Source organism: Bacillus rossius, chromosome 11 (assembly GCF_032445375.1).
Source record: "Bacillus rossius redtenbacheri isolate Brsri chromosome 11, Brsri_v3, whole genome shotgun sequence".
NCBI lineage: Eukaryota > Metazoa > Arthropoda > Insecta > Phasmatodea > Bacillidae > Bacillus > Bacillus rossius.
Genome location: NC_086338.1, coordinates 1,914,848 through 1,936,853, shown reverse-complemented (window position 1 = coordinate 1,936,853; position 22,006 = coordinate 1,914,848). Strand labels below are relative to the sequence as shown.

General features: G+C 53.9%; 1 protein-coding gene across 1 annotated transcript in view; it reads right to left on the bottom strand.

Moving 5' to 3' along the window:
• LOC134536531 (POU domain, class 6, transcription factor 1) overlaps positions 1–22,006 on the bottom strand; it is a 72,275-nt gene that overhangs the window by 21,863 nt on the left and 28,406 nt on the right. Inside the window, exons 3-5 of the mRNA XM_063376263.1 lie at positions 9,915–10,097; positions 8,659–8,823; positions 6,655–6,836 (exon numbers count right to left, since the gene is read on the bottom strand). Of these exons, the coding sequence (XP_063232333.1) occupies positions 6,655–6,836; positions 8,659–8,823; positions 9,915–10,097 (530 nt within the window). The remainder of the gene's footprint in view (positions 1–6,654; positions 6,837–8,658; positions 8,824–9,914; positions 10,098–22,006) is intronic.

The following is a 22,006-nucleotide window of genomic DNA, read 5'->3' as shown; positions in this document are numbered from 1 at the left end:
AAGTAAAATAACCTCGCTTTTTGTTGCAAATTTTGCGAAAAATAACACCGCTTTTAAGAAAAAATAACCACTCTTTTTTCAGGTCTCTATATAATAATGTATGCATTGACAAAACACATTTCTTTGCGTTGTTTGGCGTTCAGTTTCCTTGCAAAGGTCGTATCCCTATGCCTAAGCAAAATTAAATACTTTTCCAACAAATAAGTTACCTTATTTACCCGTGTAAACGCCCCATTCTAAACTTAAAATATTTTAGAGAGAAAATTTTTAATGTTCTTTTGTTTACTCTGGAAGGCACAGTACTCCATCAAACTGCGTGCGCACATACATTTCACTAGTCAGTAATTTTGTGAACATAATTCTTTTATTGATAGCCTCATTGATAAACGTAATAAATTGAAATAGTGATAATAGGCGGGAGAAAATAGCTATCACGTGCGTGCGCTTGTCCCGTTCCTGGGTAAACATACTGTATTTCTTTTGTACAAATTGTAAACACAACTTTGCAATTTTCGTGCCTTGTAGCTTCCAGAAATTATATAAAATTTACTATCTTGCAATATTATGTGGTTTGTTGAAACATTTTTTTGTCCGTCACCCGATGTCTGGGACATCGAGGTCTGAGATATATAGGGTTTACTGTATACCTGACAATACCTGCTACAGATATTAACATTTTGGCCAAAAAGAATAAAGATTACACTACATATTTGTTAGAGACATAGTATGAAGCATTCACACGAGTAAATATGGTAATGAAAAATTGAAGTTACCTAATAGTAATTTTATAATTTTTAGGGACTTGAAATGGCTCGTCGGGTGAGAGGGAAAATTTTGTTTCAAACGGATTGGAAAGTAGAATTCCCTTGGGTTGAAGACATCAAGGATGATCGTCACTCTGCTAGGTGTGCAGTCTGTGGGACTACTTTTTCCATTACTTCCATGGGAAGAACAGCTCTTACAAGCCATGCCAGTGGAAACAAGCATAAGAAAAATGTGAGTAGTGTAGATAAGACAGCGCCAATTCAAATTTGGGCTACTACATCTGCCCCTGAAACATCTAAAGCATCTGAACCTTCACCTTTACCATCTTCATCTGTAATTCAACCTTCGTCAGCTGCTGTTATTCCTGGTGCGAGTATGAATCTACCTGCTGAAGATTCGTTAATCCCAAATCTACAACCCGCTGTTTGGATAATTTTCTTCTTAAAGACGATGTGACTCGTGCCGAAGCTTTGTGGTGTCTTGAAACGGTGATGAATCATAACTCCTTACGCAGCGCTGCTAGTAGCGTAAACATGTTCAAGCGAATGTTTCCCAACGATCGTGTTGCAAACAATATGAAACTTCAAAAAGATAAAATTTCATATGTCATAGTTTATGGACTTGCTCCTTATTTTTATGATAAGTTGAAAAGTGTTTTGAAAGAGTGTGAACATTTCGTGTTGGGTTTTGATGAGAGTGTGAACAAAATTGCACAGAAACAACAGATGGACTTGTCTGTCAGAATTTGGGACTCAAATGTAAATAAAGTTATGTGTAGGTATGTAACATCCATCTTTTTGAATCACGCTACAGCTGAAGATCTCTTACAAGCCATGAAAACTGGCTTGGAAGGATTTGACATGATGAAGATTATCCAATTATCAATGGATGGTCCTAACGTAAATTTCAAAGTACTTAGGCTTTTACAGCAAGACAGCAGATCTGACCCAGAATCCCCACAGTTACTAGATATTGGTTCTTGTGGTTTACACACAGTGCACAATGCCTTTAAGACAGGCATCAAGAAATCTGGTTGGGAGATAATTGAGTTTCTTAGAGCCCTTTACAATTTGTTTAAAGAGGCTCCAAGTCGACGAGGAGACTATACAGAGGCTTCAAACTCACACGTGTTTCCTTTGAGGGTTTGCTCAATTCGTTGGATTGAAAATGGCAAAGTAGCGAGGAGAGCAATGGAAATATTGCCACTTGTTGAAAAATATGTCAACATAGTCAAAACCACAGCAAAGGAACCATCTTGTAATAGCTTTTCTGTTGTATGTAAAGCCCTGCAAGACAAACTCCTGCAAGCGAAAATAGCTTTCTTTGAGGCACTGGCAAGTGACGTTGAACCATTTTTGGTAGAATTCCAGTCTGATTCTCCAATGGCACCATTTCTTTTCGATAGTTTGACATTTATTGTAATGACTGCTATGAAAAGAATTGTGAAAACCGAGATTATTGAGAAAACTCCTCTTCACAAAATTGATGTTTTCAAACAGAATGCAGATAAGACTTTTGTAAATCTCAAGGATGTGAAACATGTTGAGCTTGGTTACAGTACCCGTGCAGCACTAAGGAAGTGTAAGAATGCCTCTGAGAAAGATATTTTAATTTTCAGAAAAGAGTGTCGGAATGTCCTGCAATTTTTTGTGAGTAACCTGTTGCTGAAGTCTCCTCTGAAGTATTCTCTTACCAAGGCTCTTACTTTTTTGAACCCTTATCATATTTCTTCCAAAGATAGTTGTGTAAAACAACTTACTACTGCTCTTGACCACCTCCTTACGGCCAATCTTCTGCCAGCTAGCACTGTTGAAAGGGCTGATAGAGAGTACAGGTTTCTTTGCTCGCAATCAAATGTCATTGAAGAAATGAAAACCTACTCTAAGTCTGAAACTCGCTTGGATACCTTCTGGGTGCAGCTTATAGAAGGAAAGAAGGAATATGAGAACCTCTTTAAAGTAGTCAAACTACTTTTAATTTTGTCTCACGGCAGTGCTAACATCGAACGAGGATTTTCAGTGAACAAAGAAATTTTAGTCGAAAATCTGAAAGAACCATCACTCATAGCCCAGCGTCGTATTTTTGATTTTGTTAGTAATGAGCCGGGTGGACTGATGAAGCTAGACATTCCTAAAGCCATGATTCATGCAGTGAGGAATGCTTATTCCATGTACAGTGAGGCACTTGCAGAGCAGCAGTGTGCAAATAAGAAAATTTTCAAGCTAGCGGAAGAAAGAAAACGTGCAGCTACTGAGATCAAACAGCTTGAGGCGAAGAAACTCATGTTGCTTGAGGATGTACAGCGTGCAGTATCTGTCATCGATGAGAAGGTGAAAGATCTTAAAAAATAGTATAGGGCTGTGTATTGCATGACACTATACAGTTAAACTTCTCACAGTTTTGTACTAGTGTGACTATGGACCAAACAAGCTGCAAGACAATTACTATCGAACCAGGACAAATGAAAAATTCCAATGTTTTAATAATGAATTTGAAGTTCCAACATTTCCAGTGAGAAGGTAGGCCTGCATATATGTCTTTGATGTTTATAGCATCTTTAGATGATCATTTTGTTAAAATGCTTTTTCTCATTACATACAGTAGTAATTTAGTAATTTATTGCATTTGTTCAATTTTGCATGTACTATCATGATTTTGGGGTAAAATTTTATCGCGTATGATTTACATGTATTCTTTTCATTTTTGACATGTACAGGAATGTACAGGAATTGTACAGGAATTTTTTCTGATCATTTCCCTAGACACCCTGCAATAAGATAAAACAAAAAAAAAACATAATCTTGCTATTTTGTGAAATACAGGCCCTAAAAGGTGAAAAAGAGGCAATATGGTTTGAAGATAATTAATTATATCTATGAAGCTAACCAAGCATAACAAAGAAACTAGGAAAGAATAATAAACACACAAAATCTACTCACCACAATATCACCATTTTGCGAAATTACAAACCCTAAGGGATGTAAAAGGGGTGAATATCGGTATAAGATAAAGATTTTTACCTTCCAATTTAATAAAGCATAGTAATAATAATAAAGATGAAAATTACCAACTACAGTTTCACTATTTTACAAAATTAAAACCCTAAGGTTCTTTAAAGGGGTAGAATAAATTTTAATTCAATATGTATATAGTAAGTTTATTATCATTATTTTGGTGTTAACATGCAGTATAAAGATTAAAATGGAATGAAGTGATAGTTTTTGTTTGGTAAACAGATATTGGGATATTTACTTAGTTCTGTATTTTTACAGTGGTATTAGTGTGGGGAAAGAAAAGAGGGGTAAAATAATTTGGGAATTTTGTTTAAGTAATACCAAGCACACTAAGAATAAACTAATAATTTGGATAGTAAATTTGATATCTATACTCTACATTTAAAATAAAGATGCTATTGCATTAAATATCCTAAATATGTAATGGGAGGTATTTGCAATAAGGTGAAATTATTTAATTATTCCAAGCATAGCTTTAACCATAGTAAATGAGTGTGTTTGAGTAATATCGGCACAAACATTATTAAAATGAAATAGGTGCACGTTACAAATATTTTTTTTGTCCACCTCATGAAATGAAAAGTAGGTAAGTGTGATTTCATCAAGGATAAAATATCCTTGGAAACAGTACAACAGAACTTTTAAAATAAGATACCTAATCTATACTAAAAATAAAAAAGTCAACTCATTAATTCTTAAAAGGTTTTGTGTTGAAATAATTATTTCATGCAAACTGAAAAACCATTAAGTTTGTTCATTTAGTAAGACATGTTGGAATTAATCACATACTTCTCCTTCAGTGGTACCGTGCACACCCTATTCTCCGTTCACATTTACCTGAGTTTTGGAATAAACAAAGCCTCTTGTAAACAAACATTTTCATTGGCTGCCGTCCGCCGCGCACATTATTCGTGCGCAAGAAATAGTCCCTTGGTTACGTACCATTTGTAAGTATTCTTACACTGCCTTTTTTATAACAATTGTTGTTATTATATAGCATTATAGCATTTCACCATTAATATCCAATACAGTTTAATGTGTAAGCAAGTATTTACTTACAATTATGTTAGCAGACGCCGTGTGTACAGTGTACAGTTGATGCCCGGGGCAACAGTTTTATTTCGGATTCGCGCATGCACGGTTTGTTATGGCTGACGCCAGACCGAGTTTTGTAAAGCACAGAACGGGAAAGCCTTTGAAAAGTGCACAGAAAACTATTGTGTTGAATGTTTTTAAAACATTTTCAGACATATATCCGGATTGTCGTATGAACGATATCGCGAGTTTAACTGCGGAATTTACGGGTCTTTCGAAGAGCAGTGTGCTTCTTGCAAGAAAAGAATTACAGGACACTGGGACATAAACAACTCCTGGGAAGAAAAGGAAACGTGAGTATCCTGTTATCAAAACTTGTGATGATTTTGTGAAGACGGCTTTTAAGCGTAAAGTGCATAGTTTATTCTTCGCAAATGAACCACCTACGCTGAACAAAGTGCTACGGTGTGTTAACGACGACCCTGAACTTCCAAATTTCAGACGAACAACATTTTATGAACTGTAAAAACTTATCGGTTTTCAGTACATAAAAAGAAGCAAAACCAATGTCATAATTGATAGGGACAACATTTCACTATGTCAAAGAAATTATTTAAGCAAAATCCGTGGTTACCGACAACAAGGACGCAAAATATACTATTTAGATGAAACGTGGGTGAATGAAGAGCATGCTAAAAACAAGTCTTGGAAAGATTCTACAGTTAAGAAGAAGAGAGAAGCTTTTCTCTCAGGACTGTCTACAGGACTAAAATATCCAACAGGTAATTGGCAGCACCTTATATTGCTTCATATTGGTAGCGACAGTGGTTTTGTGGAAAACGGTGAGTTAATTTTTCAGTCAAAGAAATCCAGTGATTATCATGAAGAGATGGTGACGTTTTCCGGGATTGGTTTGAAAAAACATTGCCAAAATTAGAACAGAACAGTGTTGTTGTTATCGACAATGCGTCCTATCACAGTGTAAAGTGTGATCGTGTGCAAAATCATTCGTGGAGTAATCAAATTTTTTTATTGAGTGGTTACAGTGAAAAAATATATCCTTCAGTGCAACGTCTGTGAAAGCAGAGTTGCTGAATTTAGTTCATACAGTACGTTCATCTTTTACTGCATATGTGATTGACAACATCGCCGAGAAAGCGGGGCACACTGTACTTAAGCTACCGCCGTATCATTGCAACTTGAATCTAATCAAACTCGTGTGGAGTCAGATTAAAGGTTACGTGACACGTAATAACAGAACATTCAAGCTAAGCAAGGTGCGTGATTTAGTAGCCACAGCTTTGTCTCAGATTACTCCAGAGAAGTGGAACAACTGTATTCGGCATGCAATGAAAGAAGAAGAAAGAATGTGGGAATTGGATGGTATCAGTGATATTGTCGTTGACAGTGTTATAGTTCCTCTCGGTGACAGTGACGACAGTAGTGACAAAGATGGTGGTAGGTCTGATTCAAGTCTGGAAGGGATAGCACCACTGCCAGATAGTGATTAGGTGAGTACCAAATCGTAACACTATATTGTTGTCTTACGTTACGGTGCTATTTTATCGATTATTCAAAAAATAAACAGTGTTTCCTTTTGTGTCCTGAACGGTAACGGCACCATTTTCCTGTTATATTACTTCTCCGTTATTTTATTAACACCGACTGTACTGAAGTGTGTGTGTTGCAACTAGTGCTTGGCGCGCAAGATGAATTCAGCCTATCACTTGCTGACGCGGCGCAGTGATACGACGGTGTTTGTTTATTTCAAAACTCAGCTAAGAGTGAACGGAGAATAGCACCCTCTTCACGAGGTGTCACCACTGGGCCTGCGGCGTACCGGGTAGTGGTGGCTGTGGTTGTGGTTGTGGTGGTGGTGGCGCTGGGGGGGCGGCTGGGCCGGGTGGCAGGGGGGCGTGGCCAGCTGCGGCTGCTGCATGGCGCCGAGCAGCTGCTGCTGGGCCGAGCCGAGCAGGTGGGGGGGCAGGCCGGCCGAGCCGTGGCCCATGCCGGGGGACGGCACTGCGCACACCACCACACCTCTGTCCCCACACTGTGTCGCACGCACCGACGCAACACATTTCCCATCACGGCGTTCACAAATATCCTGTCAACTAATTCCAGCACACTTTCCACACCTTTTCAACATGCTTCACCTCTATTTAATCAAATCTTTCCATTCAATTATTACCCACTTTTGACATCTGTATGTGATGAAATTTTGCACACACATAAAGAACCTCTCACAGTACAATATTTTGGTAACTTAAGATCTTAGAGTTAAGGGTATAAAAAACCACTTAAGTTGAGCTATGGATAATAACCATGATTTTTGTGTATCCAAGAGGTCGGGGCATGGTGGGAATTTTCCCCGGGGGCGACTGTTACCCTGGGTGGGGAGAGGGGGGTTAAAGACCCAACATTTATAAAATTTTAAAATTCAGTTGTTTTTCAATTTGGTGTGTTTCCGATCCAAAGGGTCGGGTTATGGTGGAAAATGTGTCCGGGGTTCTCTAATGGCAATATGGGTACTACATCTGAAATTATCTGGCCACTCTTCCGGCGTGATCAAGTGTATGATACGGACATTCCATCAGTCCATGTTGATTTCGACACAGATGGTGTACATATAATTAAACCAATAGCTGTACAGTTTCCAGCAAAATCCAGCTATAGTACTGCTGAAAGACGAATGTTGCCATTAAGACTGATTTGGGCATCTACCGTGCATAAAATGCAAGGCTGCACTGTAGTGTATGCAGTTGTTTATTTGGGATCGTGTCACTTTGCTGCCTGGCAGGCTTATGTAGCTCTTAGTCTTGTAAAGTTACCGAATGGTCTCCAAGTAGAATAACTTGATTGCTCTAAGATAACACAAAAATTTCAATGTAATGTTGATGCGTTAGCTGAAATGACTAGATTATGTGAACATTAATGATTAATTTTAAGTTCATTGTAACAAATAATTACTTTAACCTCTTATATTTAGTATTTTTAATTTGTTTTAATTACTCATACTCAATATTTTTATTTTATTTTGATACTAAATAGAATAAAAATTATTGTATAGTTTAAAAAAAAACACAAAAAATCCACTTTAAATGTTGAATGAACTAAAAATAAAATAATAATTACATTTAAATTTACATTTTTTGTCTAACAGCCAAATAATGCAAAACAATTCTGTATAACAAAAAGCATGGGGTGCTCACTTCTTTAATTTTCTGAATGATTATATCCTAGAAAATTAAGACAAATGATATCAAGAACCCACTGGGTGTAGATCCCGAAGGAGGAGGGGGCCAAAGTATGACTGTGAAACGTATTTGATGTCTTAACTATGTCTTATGGAAAACTTTCTGTATGTTTTGAAGATTTATTCTTGCTCAATGCATGTAGGCAAAAATATGGGCAGTGTACAGCATACGGGCAACGCATCCAGGTATGATGTGTCGGTTAACCCCATGTGCAAAATTCTCTAGGGCCTCCCCCTTCCCCTTCAATTGTCAATTTCCCCGGGCTCCACTTCCGAATTCTACATACTTGCGCCCCTGAAGCACCCCATTACTAATTTTAAGTTCATTACTGTTATTAAGTTGATATACATATTTTTGTAGTGACTATATCCAAAAATGTTCAAAATGACTATATCATAAAAATTTTTGTATTGACTATATCCTAAAATTAGTTATAGAGAAAAAGGATAAAATGAGAGAAAGTGAGAAAGGAAGAAAAAGTGTGATGAAGAGAGAAAGTGAGAGAAAGAGAGGTGAGAGAAAGTGAGAGAGAAAGAGAGAACAGGAGACAGGGAGACGAGGAGACGGGGAGAGCAGCGAGCGGCGACCTGCGCCGGGCGCGCTGGGCGCCAGGAGGTGGTGCGGCTGGGCCAGCGTCTGCAGGTTGGCGAGCGTGGTGGTCACCACCTGGCCGTTGCTCAGCGCCAGGTTCACCATCTGGCTGCTGGTCACGTGGTTCACCGGGATCGTGAGGATGGTCTGCGTGGCGATCCCTGCAACACAAGCCGCACGCCTCCCAGCCCCTCTCCCGCAAAACCGAGTCACATGCGTAACATAATAGTAGGTAGTTCGTGGAAACATTCGTTTTCTTTGTTTATTATCATTTTATTCTTGTATATCATGTCTTGTTCTATATCTTTGAGCATATTTGTACAGGTTAAACTCGCATTCAGCCATACGACAAAAAATGAGGATGCCCACAGAAAAGCTTTTGTATGTCACTGTTTAAGCTAGGTTTTATTTCAGATATGCACATGTATATGCTATGGAAAAAAAATTCAAAATAATAATTGTTTTGTATATGTTTGTATTTTATGGAACATATTTTTTGGAGTTACGCTTCTTTAGGTCATTATAAAAAAAAAAACAATTACACGAGTGAATTTTTGCTATGTGCACGTATCATGCTACAAAATTTTCACAGGATGAAAAAAAGGCTACATACAAATAAAAATTATATATGTGCTTTTAAATTATATACTTTTGTGATTGATATTGAATACTGGTCCAAAAAATTAAAAACATTTTTTTATTGTAAATGTCAGTGATAGAAATAGTGTTTCTAAAAGTTTTCATTTGTATTTTCAAGTGTATCCTTTGAAGTGAGGTTATGTTCCTGTATGTATAACATGTTTTCTGTAAGCTTCCATTGTTGCTGGCAGGGAGTGACTGTGGAGGGTTTTGTAGTCTCCTGGCCGTTTTCATGGGAGTGTTTGTGAGGTTATGTTCCCACATACACACACACATACACACACACACATAATTTTTTGCAATATAAATTATTACATTATTAAATAAATAATTTAAAAATTATTAATTAGCACGAATATCCTGCACATTTATTATTTTTCATTATTTATTAAAATACATCTTGATTATTTTATTAGACTAAATAAATTAGTTTTACAAATGTTTATAAACTATTGAATACAGAGTATTTATTTAATTTGAGCTAATATACGTTTTACCACCAGTATTTATAATATCCCTCACGTCCTTTTATTATTTCATTTCTTCCTAGTTATGTAATGAAACATCCCTCACGCCCAGCAAGTGGAAGGGGGACAGGAGGGAGGGGGCGCACCTTGCGAGGTGGGGATGAGCAGCTGGGCCCCCTGGATGCCCTGCACCAGCTGGCCCGAGGCCAGGATGAACTGCGGCATGGCGGCGGGCTGCGGGGCCGCCAGCAGCTGCGGCTGGGGCGGGGGCCCCGCGCCCATCAGGCCTGCCACCCCGTGGCCCGTCGCTCCCTGGCTCGACAGGTTCACTGCGGGCAGGCACACGCCTCCTCGTTCCCATCTCCCAAACACTCCACTACTACTCGCTCAGTTATATCGCAAATATATCACTCACGAATTCAAGTCTGTGTGCGAGTGCATCTAGTCACTGTAACCTACTTGCGGTAATTTGACTTATTTAAACATTCAAAATCTGTAACGATTGACAAATAAATTTAAAAAAAAATACTTAAGAAATCTAACATAAGTTTTATAAAATTTAAAGTTAAAAAGGGCAATTAAGTTAAATTCAAGATGAAGTATAATATTGTTTCAAAAAAAAATATTTATACAAAAATTAATATTTATAGAAAATTACAAGTACCATAAATTTTTAGGTACAGTATATAAAACCTTACTTTAATATTACAGAAACTTTGTCTTCAGTTAAATTATTCAGCCAAATATTGACATTTTTATTTTATTTTAAAATATATATTTTTTATACAAATATTGAACGAATAGGCTTGAGTGATTGGATTAGTCAAGGGAGCATTTGTGTTAGTGAAGCTTAATGATAAGGTCTGCACTCGCTTGTGCTTCCAGCGCAGTATCGCCTCTAAGCACAAGGCCATGATGGCGTGCAGTCTTGGTGCCGGGCACAGGGTAAATGTAATTTGAGAGATAACCATTACACTATATGGCGCGTAAATCAAGATGGTGTAATGCAAAGCCCTTGAGTGCTTTCAAGAGACTGTACCAATTCATCTGAAAACATGCATTGTAGCCATTTTCACTCCCATTTAAAAGACAAAATTAAAAACCAGAATCACTCATCCGCTCTCAGCGTATTCTTAAATGCTTTCCTGTAACCAGACCGCACTGTGATATCTTGAGCAGTTTACAAATCATGTAGACAATGGTACTATAATATACCTAGGTAATATTGTCAGTGGTACTAAAATATACCTAAGTAATATTGTTAAGTTACTTAAATACCTGTTTAACTAAGCCTATTATAGGCTGCTATAGCTATTTATGTAATGTTCCACAGAATTTAAAAATTAGGGACCACTGGTTTAGAATATGCCATACAGTAACCTACATCCTGTAGAATATTTCACACACCAACTTTTCTTTTGGCAGTGCTGCAGTTTGGTAACTGATAACATGATGTTAACAAATACGTGGTAAAACAATATCAGGACTTTTTCAATTCAATTCGCAGGATGGGCTGTTTTTAATTTTAGAAATATAAAACCGTCTCAAGAGATAATTTCCAAACAATTTAAATAGACAGTGTCCAACTATTTACATTTACTGTGCGACTGTGAGGGGTCAAAAAACCAAATGCAAGTTAGCACAAAGGCTGCTGGAAATTAAAATATTTTTTGGCATGCAATACCATTTAAGTTTATTTCATTACATTTTCTGTTGCTCAGTTTGGCAATTTTCTCGTGACTTCCGTGGCCTGCTGATGCTCCATGCCACCTAGTGAGCTTTTAACAAGCCACATGATCAGTTTGGATCCTAACTGACAGATTTTATAGAACTGAAGCCTCGCCACACATAATCAGTCTTGTGTTTGCTGTTGCTGTTGAAGCCATCATTTCATCGTATAATATGGAATTTTTGGAAGTTACAATTTATTTCACTTTAAGTAAAAAAAAAAAAAAATAGATACAAGATCTGTTGGCAGTATGGGAGTCGGACAGGCTGTGCATGGGGCCGGGGGGAACAGGCTTGCCACACTGACAGACGGCGCGTGGGGCCGGGGGAACAGGCCTGCCACACTGACAGACGGCGCGTGGGGCCGAGGGAACAGGCCTGCCACACTGACAGACGGCGCGTGGGGCCGGGGGAACAGGCCTGCCACACTGACAGACGGCGCGTGGGGCCGGGGGAACAGGCCTGCCACACTGACAGACGGCGCGTGGGGCCGAGGGAACAGGCCTGCCACACTGACAGACGGCGCGTGGGGCCGGGGGAACAGGCCTGCCACACTGACAGACGGCGCGTGGGGCCGGGGGGAACAGGCCTGCCACACTGACAGACGGCGCGTGGGGCCGAGGGAACAGGCCTGCCACACTGACAGACGGCGCGTGGGGCCGAGGTAACAGGCCTGCCACACTGACAGACGGCGCGTGGGGCCGCGGGGAACAGGCCTGCCACACTGACAGACGGCGCGTGGGGCCGGGAGAACAGGCCTGCCACACTGACAGACGGCGCGTGGGGCCGGGGGGAACAGGCCTGCCACACTGACAGACGGCGCGTGGGGCCGGGGGAACAGGCCTGCCACACTGACAGACGGCGCGTGGGACCGGGGGGAACAGGCCTGCCACACTGACAGAAGGCGCGTGGGGCCGGGGGAACAGGCCTGCCACACTGACAGAAGGCGCGTGGGGCCGGGGGGAACAGGCCTGCCACACTGTCAGACGGCGCGTGGGGCCGGGGGGAACAGGCCTGCCACACTGACAGACGGCGCGTGGGGCCGGGGGAACAGGCCTGCCACACTGACAGACGGCGCGTGGGGCCGGGGGAACAGGCCTGCCACACTGACAGACGGCGCGTGGGGCCGAGGGAACAGGCCTGCCACACTGACAGACGGTGCGTGGGGCCGGGGGGAACAGGCTTGCCACACTGAAGACGGCGTGTGGGGCCGGGGGGAACAGGCCTGCCACACTGACAGACGGCGCGTGGGGCCGGGGGGAACAGGCCTGCCACACTGACAGACGGCGCGTGGGGCCGGGGGAACAGGCCTGCCACACTGACAGACGGCGCGTGGGGCCGAGGGAACAGGCCTGCCACACTGAAGACGGCGCGTGGGGCCGGGGGAACAGGCCTGCCACACTGACAGACGGCGCGTGGGGCCGGGGGAACAGGGCTGTCACACTGACAGACGGCGCGTGGGGCCGGGGAACAGGGCTGTCACACTGACAGACTGCGCGTGGGGCCGGGGGAACAGGCCTGCCACACTGACAGACGGCGCGTGGGGCCGGGGGAACAGGCCTGCCACACTGACAGACGGCGCGTGGGGCCGAGGTAACAGGCCTGCCACACTGACAGACGGCGCGTGGGGCCGGGGGTAACAGGCCTGCCACACTGACAGACGGCGCGTGGGGCCGGGGGAACAGGCCTGCCACACTGACAGACGGCGCGTGGGGCCGGGGGGAACAGGCCTGCCACACTGACAGACGGCGCGTGGGGCCGGGGGAACAGGCCTGCCACACTGACAGATGGCGCGTGGGGCCGGGGGCACAGGGCTGCCACACTGACAGACGGCGCGTGGGGCCGGGGGAACAGGCCCGCCACACTGACAGACGGCGCGTGGGGCCGGGGGAACAGGGCTGTCACACTGACAGACGGCGCGTGGGGCAGGGGGAACAGGGCTGTCACACTGACAGACGGCGCGTGGGGCCGGGGGAACAGGGCTGTCACACTGACAGACGGCGCGTGGGGCCGGGGTACAGGCCCGCCACACTGACAGACGGCGCGTGGGGCCGAGGGAACAGGCTTGCCACACTGACAGATGACGCGTGGGGCCGGGGGAACAGGCCCGCCACACTGACAGACGGCGCGTGGGGCCGAGGGAACAGGCCTGCCACACTGACAGAAGAGGGAACAGGCCTGCCACACTGACAGACGGCACGTGGGGCCGGGGGAACAGGCCTGCCACACTGACAGACGGCGCGTGGGGCCGAGGGAACAGGCCTGCCACACTGACAGACGGCGCGTGGGACCGGGGGGAACAGGGCTGTCACACTGACAGACGGCGCGTGGGGCCGGGGGAACAGGCTTGCCACACTGACAGACGGCGCGTGGGGCCCGGGAACAGGCTTGCCACACTGACAGACGGCGCGTGGGCCCGGGGGAACAGGCCTGCCACACTGACAGACGGCGCGTGGGGCCGGGGGAACAGGCCTGCCACACTGACAGACGGCGCGTGGGGCCGGGGAAACAGGCCCGCCACACTGACAGACGGCGCGTGGGGCCGGGGAAACAGGCCCGCCACACTGGCAGACGGCGCGTGGGGCCGGGGGGAACAGGCCCGCCAGACTGACAGACGGCGCGTGGGGCCGGGGGGAACAGGCCCGCCAGACTGACAGACGGCGCGTGGGGCCGGGGGAACAGGCCCGCCACACTGACAGACGGCGCGTGGGGCCGGGGGAACAGGCCAGCCACACTGACAGACAGCGCGTGGGGCCGAAGGAACAGGCCTGCCACACTGACAGACGGCGCGTGGGGCCGAGGGAACAAGCCTGCCACACTGACAGACGGCGCGTGGGGCCGGGGGAACAGGCCTGCCACACTGACAGACGGCACGTGGGGCCGGGGGAACAGGCCCGCCACACTGACAGACGGCGCGTGGGGCCGGGGGAACAGGCCCGCCACACTGACAGACGGCGCGTGGGGCCGGGGGAACAGGCCCGCCACACTGACAGACGGCGCGTGGGGCCGGGGGAACAGGCCCGCCACACTGACAGACGGCGAGTGGGGCCGGGGGAACAGGCCCGCCACACTGAAAGACGGCGCGTGGGGCCGGGGGAACAGGCCCGTCACACTGACAGACGGCGCGTGGGGCCGGGGGAACAGGCCCGCCACACTGACAGATGGCGCGTGGGGCCGGGGGAACAGGCTTGCCACACTGACAGACGGCGCGTGGGGCCGGGGGAACAGGCTTGCCACACTGACAGACGGCGCGTGGGGCCGGGGGAACAGGCTTGCCACACTGACAGACGGCGCGTGGGGCCGGGGGAACAGGCCCGCCACACTGACAGACGGCGCGTGGGGCCGGGGGAACAGGCCCGCCACACTGACAGACGGCGCGTGGGGCCGGGGGAACAGGCCCGCCACACTGACAGACGGCGCGTGGGGCCGGGGGAACAGGCCTGCCACACTGACAGACGGCGCGTGGGGCCGGGGGAACAGGCTTGCCACACTTACAGACGGCGCGTGGGGCCGGGGGAACAGGCCCGCCACACTGACAGACGGCGCGTGGGGCCGGGGGAACAGGCTTGCCACACTGACAGACGGCGCGTGGGGCCGGGGGAACAGGGCTGTCACACTGACAGACGGCGCGTGGGGCCGGGGGAATAGGGCTGTTACACTGACAGACGGCGCGTGGGGCCGGGGGATCAGGGCTGTCACACTGACAGACGGCGCGTGGGGCCGGGGGAACAGGCCTGCCACACTGACAGACGGCGCGTGGGGCCGGGGGAACAGGCCCGCCACACTGACAGACGGCGTGTGGGGCCGGGGGAACAGGGCTGTCACACTGAAAGACGGCGCGTGGGGCCGGGGGAACAGGCCCGCCACACTGACATACGGCGCGTGGGGCCGAGGGAACAGGCTTGCCACACTGACAGATGGCGCGTGGGGCCGGGGGAACAGGCCCGCCACACTGACAGACGGCGCGTGGGGCCGAGGGAACAGGCCTGCCACACTGACAGACGAGGGAACAGGCCTGCCACACTGACAGACGGCGCGTGGGGCCGGGGGAACAGGCCTGCCACACTGACAGACGGCGCGTGGGACCGGGGGGAACAGGGCTGTCACACTGACAGACGGCGCGTGGGGCCGGGGGGAACAGGCTTGCCACACTGACAGACGGCGCGTGGGGCCCGGGAACAGGCTTGCCACACTGACAGACGGCGCGTGGGCCCGGGGGAACAGGCCTGCCACACTGACAGACGGCGCGTGGGGCCGGGGGGAACAGGCCTGCCACACTGACAGACGGCGCGTGGGGCCGGGGAAACAGGCCCGCCACACTGACAGACGGCGCGTGGGGCCGGGGGAAACAGGCCCGCCACACTGGCAGACGGCGCGTGGGGCCGGGGGAACAGGCCCGCCAGACTGACAGACGGCGCGTGGGGCCGGGGGGAACAGGCCCGCCAGACTGACAGACGGTGCGTGGGGCCGGGGGAACAGGCCCGCCACACTGACAGACGGCGCGTGGGGCCGGGGGAACAGGCCAGCCACACTGACAGACGGCGCGTGGGGCCGAAGGAACAGGCCTGCCACACTGACAGACGGCGCGTGGGGCCGAGGGAACAAGCCTGCCACACTGACAGACGGCGCGTGGGGCCGGGGGAACAGGCCTGCCACACTGACAGACGGCACGTGGGGCCGGGGGAACAGGCCCGCCACACTGACAGACGGCGCGTGGGGCCGGGGGGAACAGGCCCGCCACACTGACAGACGGCGTGTGGGGCCGGGGGGAACAGGCCCGCCACACTGACAGACGGCGCGTGGGGCCGGGGGAACAGGCCCGCCACACTGACAGACGGCGCGTGGGGCCGGGGGGAACAGGCCCGTCACACTGACAGACGGCGCGTGGGGCCGGGGGAACAGGCCCGCCACACTGACAGACGGCGCGTGGGGCCGGGGGAACAGGCCCACCACACTGACAGACGGCGCGTGGGGCCGGGGGGAACAGGCTTGCCACACTGACAGACGGCGCGTGGGGCCGGGGGAACAGGGCTGTCACACTGACAGACGGCGCGTGGGGCCGGGGGAACAGGCCCGCCACACTGACAGACGGCGCGTGGGGCCGGGGGAACAGGCCCGCCACACTGACAGACGGCGCGTGGGGCCGGGGGAACAGGCCTGCCACACTGACAGACGGCGCGTGGGGCCGGGGGAACAGGCTTGCCACACTTACAGACGGCGCGTGGGGCCGGGGGAACAGGCCCGCCACACTGACAGACGGCGCGTGGGGCCGGGGGAACAGGCTTGCCACACTGACAGACGGCGCGTGGGGCCGGGGGAACAGGGCTGTCACACTGACAGACGGCGCGTGGGGCCGGGGGAATAGGGCTGTTACACTGACAGACGGCGCGTGGGGCCGGGGGATCAGGGCTGTCACACTGACAGACGGCGCGTGGGGCCGGGGGAACAGGCCTGCCACACTGACAGACGGCGCGTGGGGCCGGGGGAACAGGCCCGCCACACTGACAGACGGCGCGTGGGGCCGGGGGAACAGGCTTGCCACACTGACAGACGGCGCGTGGGGCCGGGGGGAACAGGGCTGTCACACTGACAGACGGCGCGTGGGGCCGGGGGGAACAGGCCCGCCACACTGACAGACGGCGCGTGGGGCCGGGGGAACAGGCCCGCCACACTGACAGACGGCGCGTGGGGCCGGGGGAACAGGCCTGCCACACTGACAGACGGCGCGTGGGGCCGGGGGAACAGGCTTGCCACACTTACAGACGGCGCGTGGGGCCGGGGGAACAGGCCCGCCACACTGACAGACGGCGCGTGGGGCCGGGGGAACAGGCTTGCCACACTGACAGACGGCGCGTGGGGCCGGGGGAACAGGGCTGTCACACTGACAGACGGCGCGTGGGGCCGGGGGAATAGGGCTGTTACACTGACAGACGGCGCGTGGGGCCGGGGGATCAGGGCTGTCACACTGACAGACGGCGCGTGGGGCCGGGGGAACAGGCCTGCCACACTGACAGACGGCGCGTGGGGCCGGGGAAACAGGCCCGCCACACTGACATACGGCGTGTGGGGCCGGGGGGAACAGGGCTGTCACACTGAAAGACGGCGCGTGGGGCCGGGGGGAACAGGCCCGCCACACTGACATACGGCGCGTGGGGCCGAGGGAACAGGCTTGCCACACTGACAGATGGCGCGTGGGGCCGGGGGAACAGGCCCGCCACACTGACAGACGGCGCGTGGGGCCGAGGGAACAGGCCTGCCACACTGACAGACGAGGGAACAGGCCTGCCACACTGACAGACGGCGCGTGGGGCCGGGGGGAACAGGGCTGTCACACTGACAGACGGCGCGTGGGGCCGGGGGGAACAGGCTTGCCACACTGACAGACGGCGCGTGGGGCCCGGGGAACAGGCGTGCCACACTGACAGACGGCGCGTGGGGCCGGGGGAACAGGCCTGCCACACTGACAGACGGCACGTGGGGCCAGGGGAACAGGCCTGCCACACTGACAGACGGCGCATGGGGCCGGGGGAACAGGCCCGCCACACTGACAGACGGCGCGTGGGGCCGGGGGAACAGGCCCGCCACACTGACAGACGGCGCGTGGGGCCGGGGGAACAGGGCTGTCACACTGACAGACGGCGCGTGGGGCAGGGGGAACAGGGCTGTCACACTGACAGACGGCGCGTGGGGCCGGGGGAACAGGGCTGTCACACTGACAGACGGCGCGTGGGGCCGGGGTACAGGCCCGCCACACTGACAGACGGCGCGTGGGGCCGAGGGAACAGGCTTGCCACACTGACAGATGACGCGTGGGGCCGGGGGGAACAGGCCCGCCACACTGACAGACGGCGCGTGGGGCCGAGGGAACAGGCCTGCCACACTGACAGAAGAGGGAACAGGCCTGCCACACTGACAGACGGCACGTGGGGCCGGGGGAACAGGCCTGCCACACTGACAGACGGCGCGTGGGGCCGAGGGAACAGGCCTGCCACACTGACAGACGGCGCGTGGGACCGGGGGGAACAGGGCTGTCACACTGACAGACGGCGCGTGGGGCCGGGGGAACAGGCTTGCCACACTGACAGACGGCGCGTGGGGCCCGGGAACAGGCTTGCCACACTGACAGACGGCGCGTGGGCCCGGGGGAACAGGCCTGCCACACTGACAGACGGCGCGTGGGGCCGGGGGGAACAGGCCTGCCACACTGACAGACGGCGCGTGGGGCCGGGGAAACAGGCCCGCCACACTGACAGACGGCGCGTGGGGCCGGGGAAACAGGCCCGCCACACTGGCAGACGGCGCGTGGGGCCGGGGGAACAGGCCCGCCAGACTGACAGACGGCGCGTGGGGCCGGGGGAACAGGCCCGCCAGACTGACAGACGGCGCGTGGGGCCGGGGGAACAGGCCCGCCACACTGACAGACGGCGCGTGGGGCCGGGGGGAACAGGCCAGCCACACTGACAGACAGCGCGTGGGGCCGAAGGAACAGGCCTGCCACACTGACAGACGGCGCGTGGGGCCGAGGGAACAAGCCTGCCACACTGACAGACGGCGCGTGGGGCCGGGGGAACAGGCCTGCCACACTGACAGACGGCACGTGGGGCCGGGGGAACAGGCCCGCCACACTGACAGACGGCGCGTGGGGCCGGGGGAACAGGCCCGCCACACTGACAGACGGCGCGTGGGGCCGGGGGAACAGGCCCGCCACACTGACAGACGGCGCGTGGGGCCGGGGGGAACAGGCCCGCCACACTGACAGACGGCGAGTGGGGCCGGGGGGAACAGGCCCGCCACACTGAAAGACGGCGCGTGGGGCCGGGGGAACAGGCCCGTCACACTGACAGACGGCGCGTGGGGCCGGGGGAACAGGCCCGCCACACTGACAGATGGCGCGTGGGGCCGGGGGGAACAGGCTTGCCACACTGACAGACGGCGCGTGGGGCCGGGGGAACAGGCTTGCCACACTGACAGACGGCGCGTGGGGCCGGGGGAACAGGCTTGCCACACTGACAGACGGCGCGTGGGGCCGGGGGAACAGGCCCGCCACACTGACAGACGGCGCGTGGGGCCGGGGGAACAGGCCCGCCACACTGACAGACGGCGCGTGGGGCCGGGGGAACAGGCCCGCCACACTGACAGACGGCGCGTGGGGCCGGGGGAACAGGCCTGCCACACTGACAGACGGCGCGTGGGGCCGGGGGGAACAGGCTTGCCACACTTACAGACGGCGCGTGGGGCCGGGGGAACAGGCCCGCCACACTGACAGACGGCGCGTGGGGCCGGGGGTAACAGGCTTGCCACACTGACAGACGGCGCGTGGGGCCGGGGGAACAGGGCTGTCACACTGACAGACGGCGCGTGGGGCCGGGGGAATAGGGCTGTTACACTGACAGACGGCGCGTGGGGCCGGGGGATCAGGGCTGTCACACTGACAGACGGCGCGTGGGGCCGGGGGAACAGGCCTGCCACACTGACAGACGGCGCGTGGGGCCGGGGGAACAGGCCCGCCACACTGACAGACGGCGTGTGGGGCCGGGGGAACAGGGCTGTCACACTGAAAGACGGCGCGTGGGGCCGGGGGAACAGGCCCGCCACACTGACATACGGCGCGTGGGGCCGAGGGAACAGGCTTGCCACACTGACAGATGGCGCGTGGGGCCGGGGGAACAGGCCCGCCACACTGACAGACGGCGCGTGGGGCCGAGGGAACAGGCCTGCCACACTGACAGACGAGGGAACAGGCCTGCCACACTGACAGACGGCGCGTGGGGCCGGGGGAACAGGCCTGCCACACTGACAGACGGCGCGTGGGACCGGGGGAACAGGGCTGTCACACTGACAGACGGCGCGTGGGGCCGGGGGGAACAGGCTTGCCACACTGACAGACGGCGCGTGGGGCCCGGGAACAGGCTTGCCACACTGACAGACGGCGCGTGGGCCCGGGGGAACAGGCCTGCCACACTGACAGACGGCGCGTGGGGCCGGGGGGAACAGGCCTGCCACACTGACAGACGGCGCGTGGGGCCGGGGGAAACAGGCCCGCCACACTGACAGACGGCGCGTGGGGCCGGGGAAACAGGCCCGCCACACTGGCAGACGGCGCGTGGGGCCGGGGGAACAGGCCCGCCAGACTGACAGACGGCGCGTGGGGCCGGGGGGAACAGGCCCGCCAGACTGACAGACGGTGCGTGGGGCCGGGGGGAACAGGCCCGCCACACTGACAGACGGCGCGTGGGGCCGGGGGGAACAGGCCAGCCACACTGACAGACGGCGCGTGGGGCCGAAGGAACAGGCCTGCCACACTGACAGACGGCGCGTGGGGCCGAGGGAACAAGCCTGCCACACTGACAGACGGCGCGTGGGGCCGGGGGGAACAGGCCTGCCACACTGACAGACGGCACGTGGGGCCGGGGGGAACAGGCCCGCCACACTGACAGACGGCGCGTGGGGCCGGGGGAACAGGCCCGCCACACTGACAGACGGCGTGTGGGGCCGGGGGAACAGGCCCGCCACACTGACAGACGGCGCGTGGGGCCGGGGGGAACAGGCCCGCCACACTGACAGACGGCGCGTGGGGCCGGGGGAACAGGCCCGTCACACTGACAGACGGCGCGTGGGGCCGGGGGAACAGGCCCGCCACACTGACAGACGGCGCGTGGGGCCGGGGGAACAGGCCCACCACACTGACAGACGGCGCGTGGGGCCGGGGGGAACAGGCTTGCCACACTGACAGACGGCGCGTGGGGCCGGGGGGAACAGGGCTGTCACACTGACAGACGGCGCGTGGGGCCGGGGGAACAGGCCCGCCACACTGACAGACGGCGCGTGGGGCCGGGGGGAACAGGCCCGCCACACTGACAGACGGCGCGTGGGGCCGGGGGAACAGGCCTGCCACACTGACAGACGGCGCGTGGGGCCGGGGGAACAGGCTTGCCACACTTACAGACGGCGCGTGGGGCCGGGGGAACAGGCCCGCCACACTGACAGACGGCGCGTGGGGCCGGGGGAACAGGCTTGCCACACTGACAGACGGCGCGTGGGGCCGGGGGAACAGGGCTGTCACACTGACAGACGGCGCGTGGGGCCGGGGGAATAGGGCTGTTACACTGACAGACGGCGCGTGGGGCCGGGGGATCAGGGCTGTCACACTGACAGACGGCGCGTGGGGCCGGGGGGAACAGGCCTGCCACACTGACAGACGGCGCGTGGGGCCGGGGGAACAGGCCCGCCACACTGACAGACGGCGCGTGGGGCCGGGGGAACAGGCTTGCCACACTGACAGACGGCGCGTGGGGCCGGGGGAACAGGGCTGTCACACTGACAGACGGCGCGTGGGGCCGGGGGAACAGGCCCGCCACACTGACAGACGGCGCGTGGGGCCGGGGGAACAGGCCCGCCACACTGACAGACGGCGCGTGGGGCCGGGGGAACAGGCCTGCCACACTGACAGACGGCGCGTGGGGCCGGGGGAACAGGCTTGCCACACTTACAGACGGCGCGTGGGGCCGGG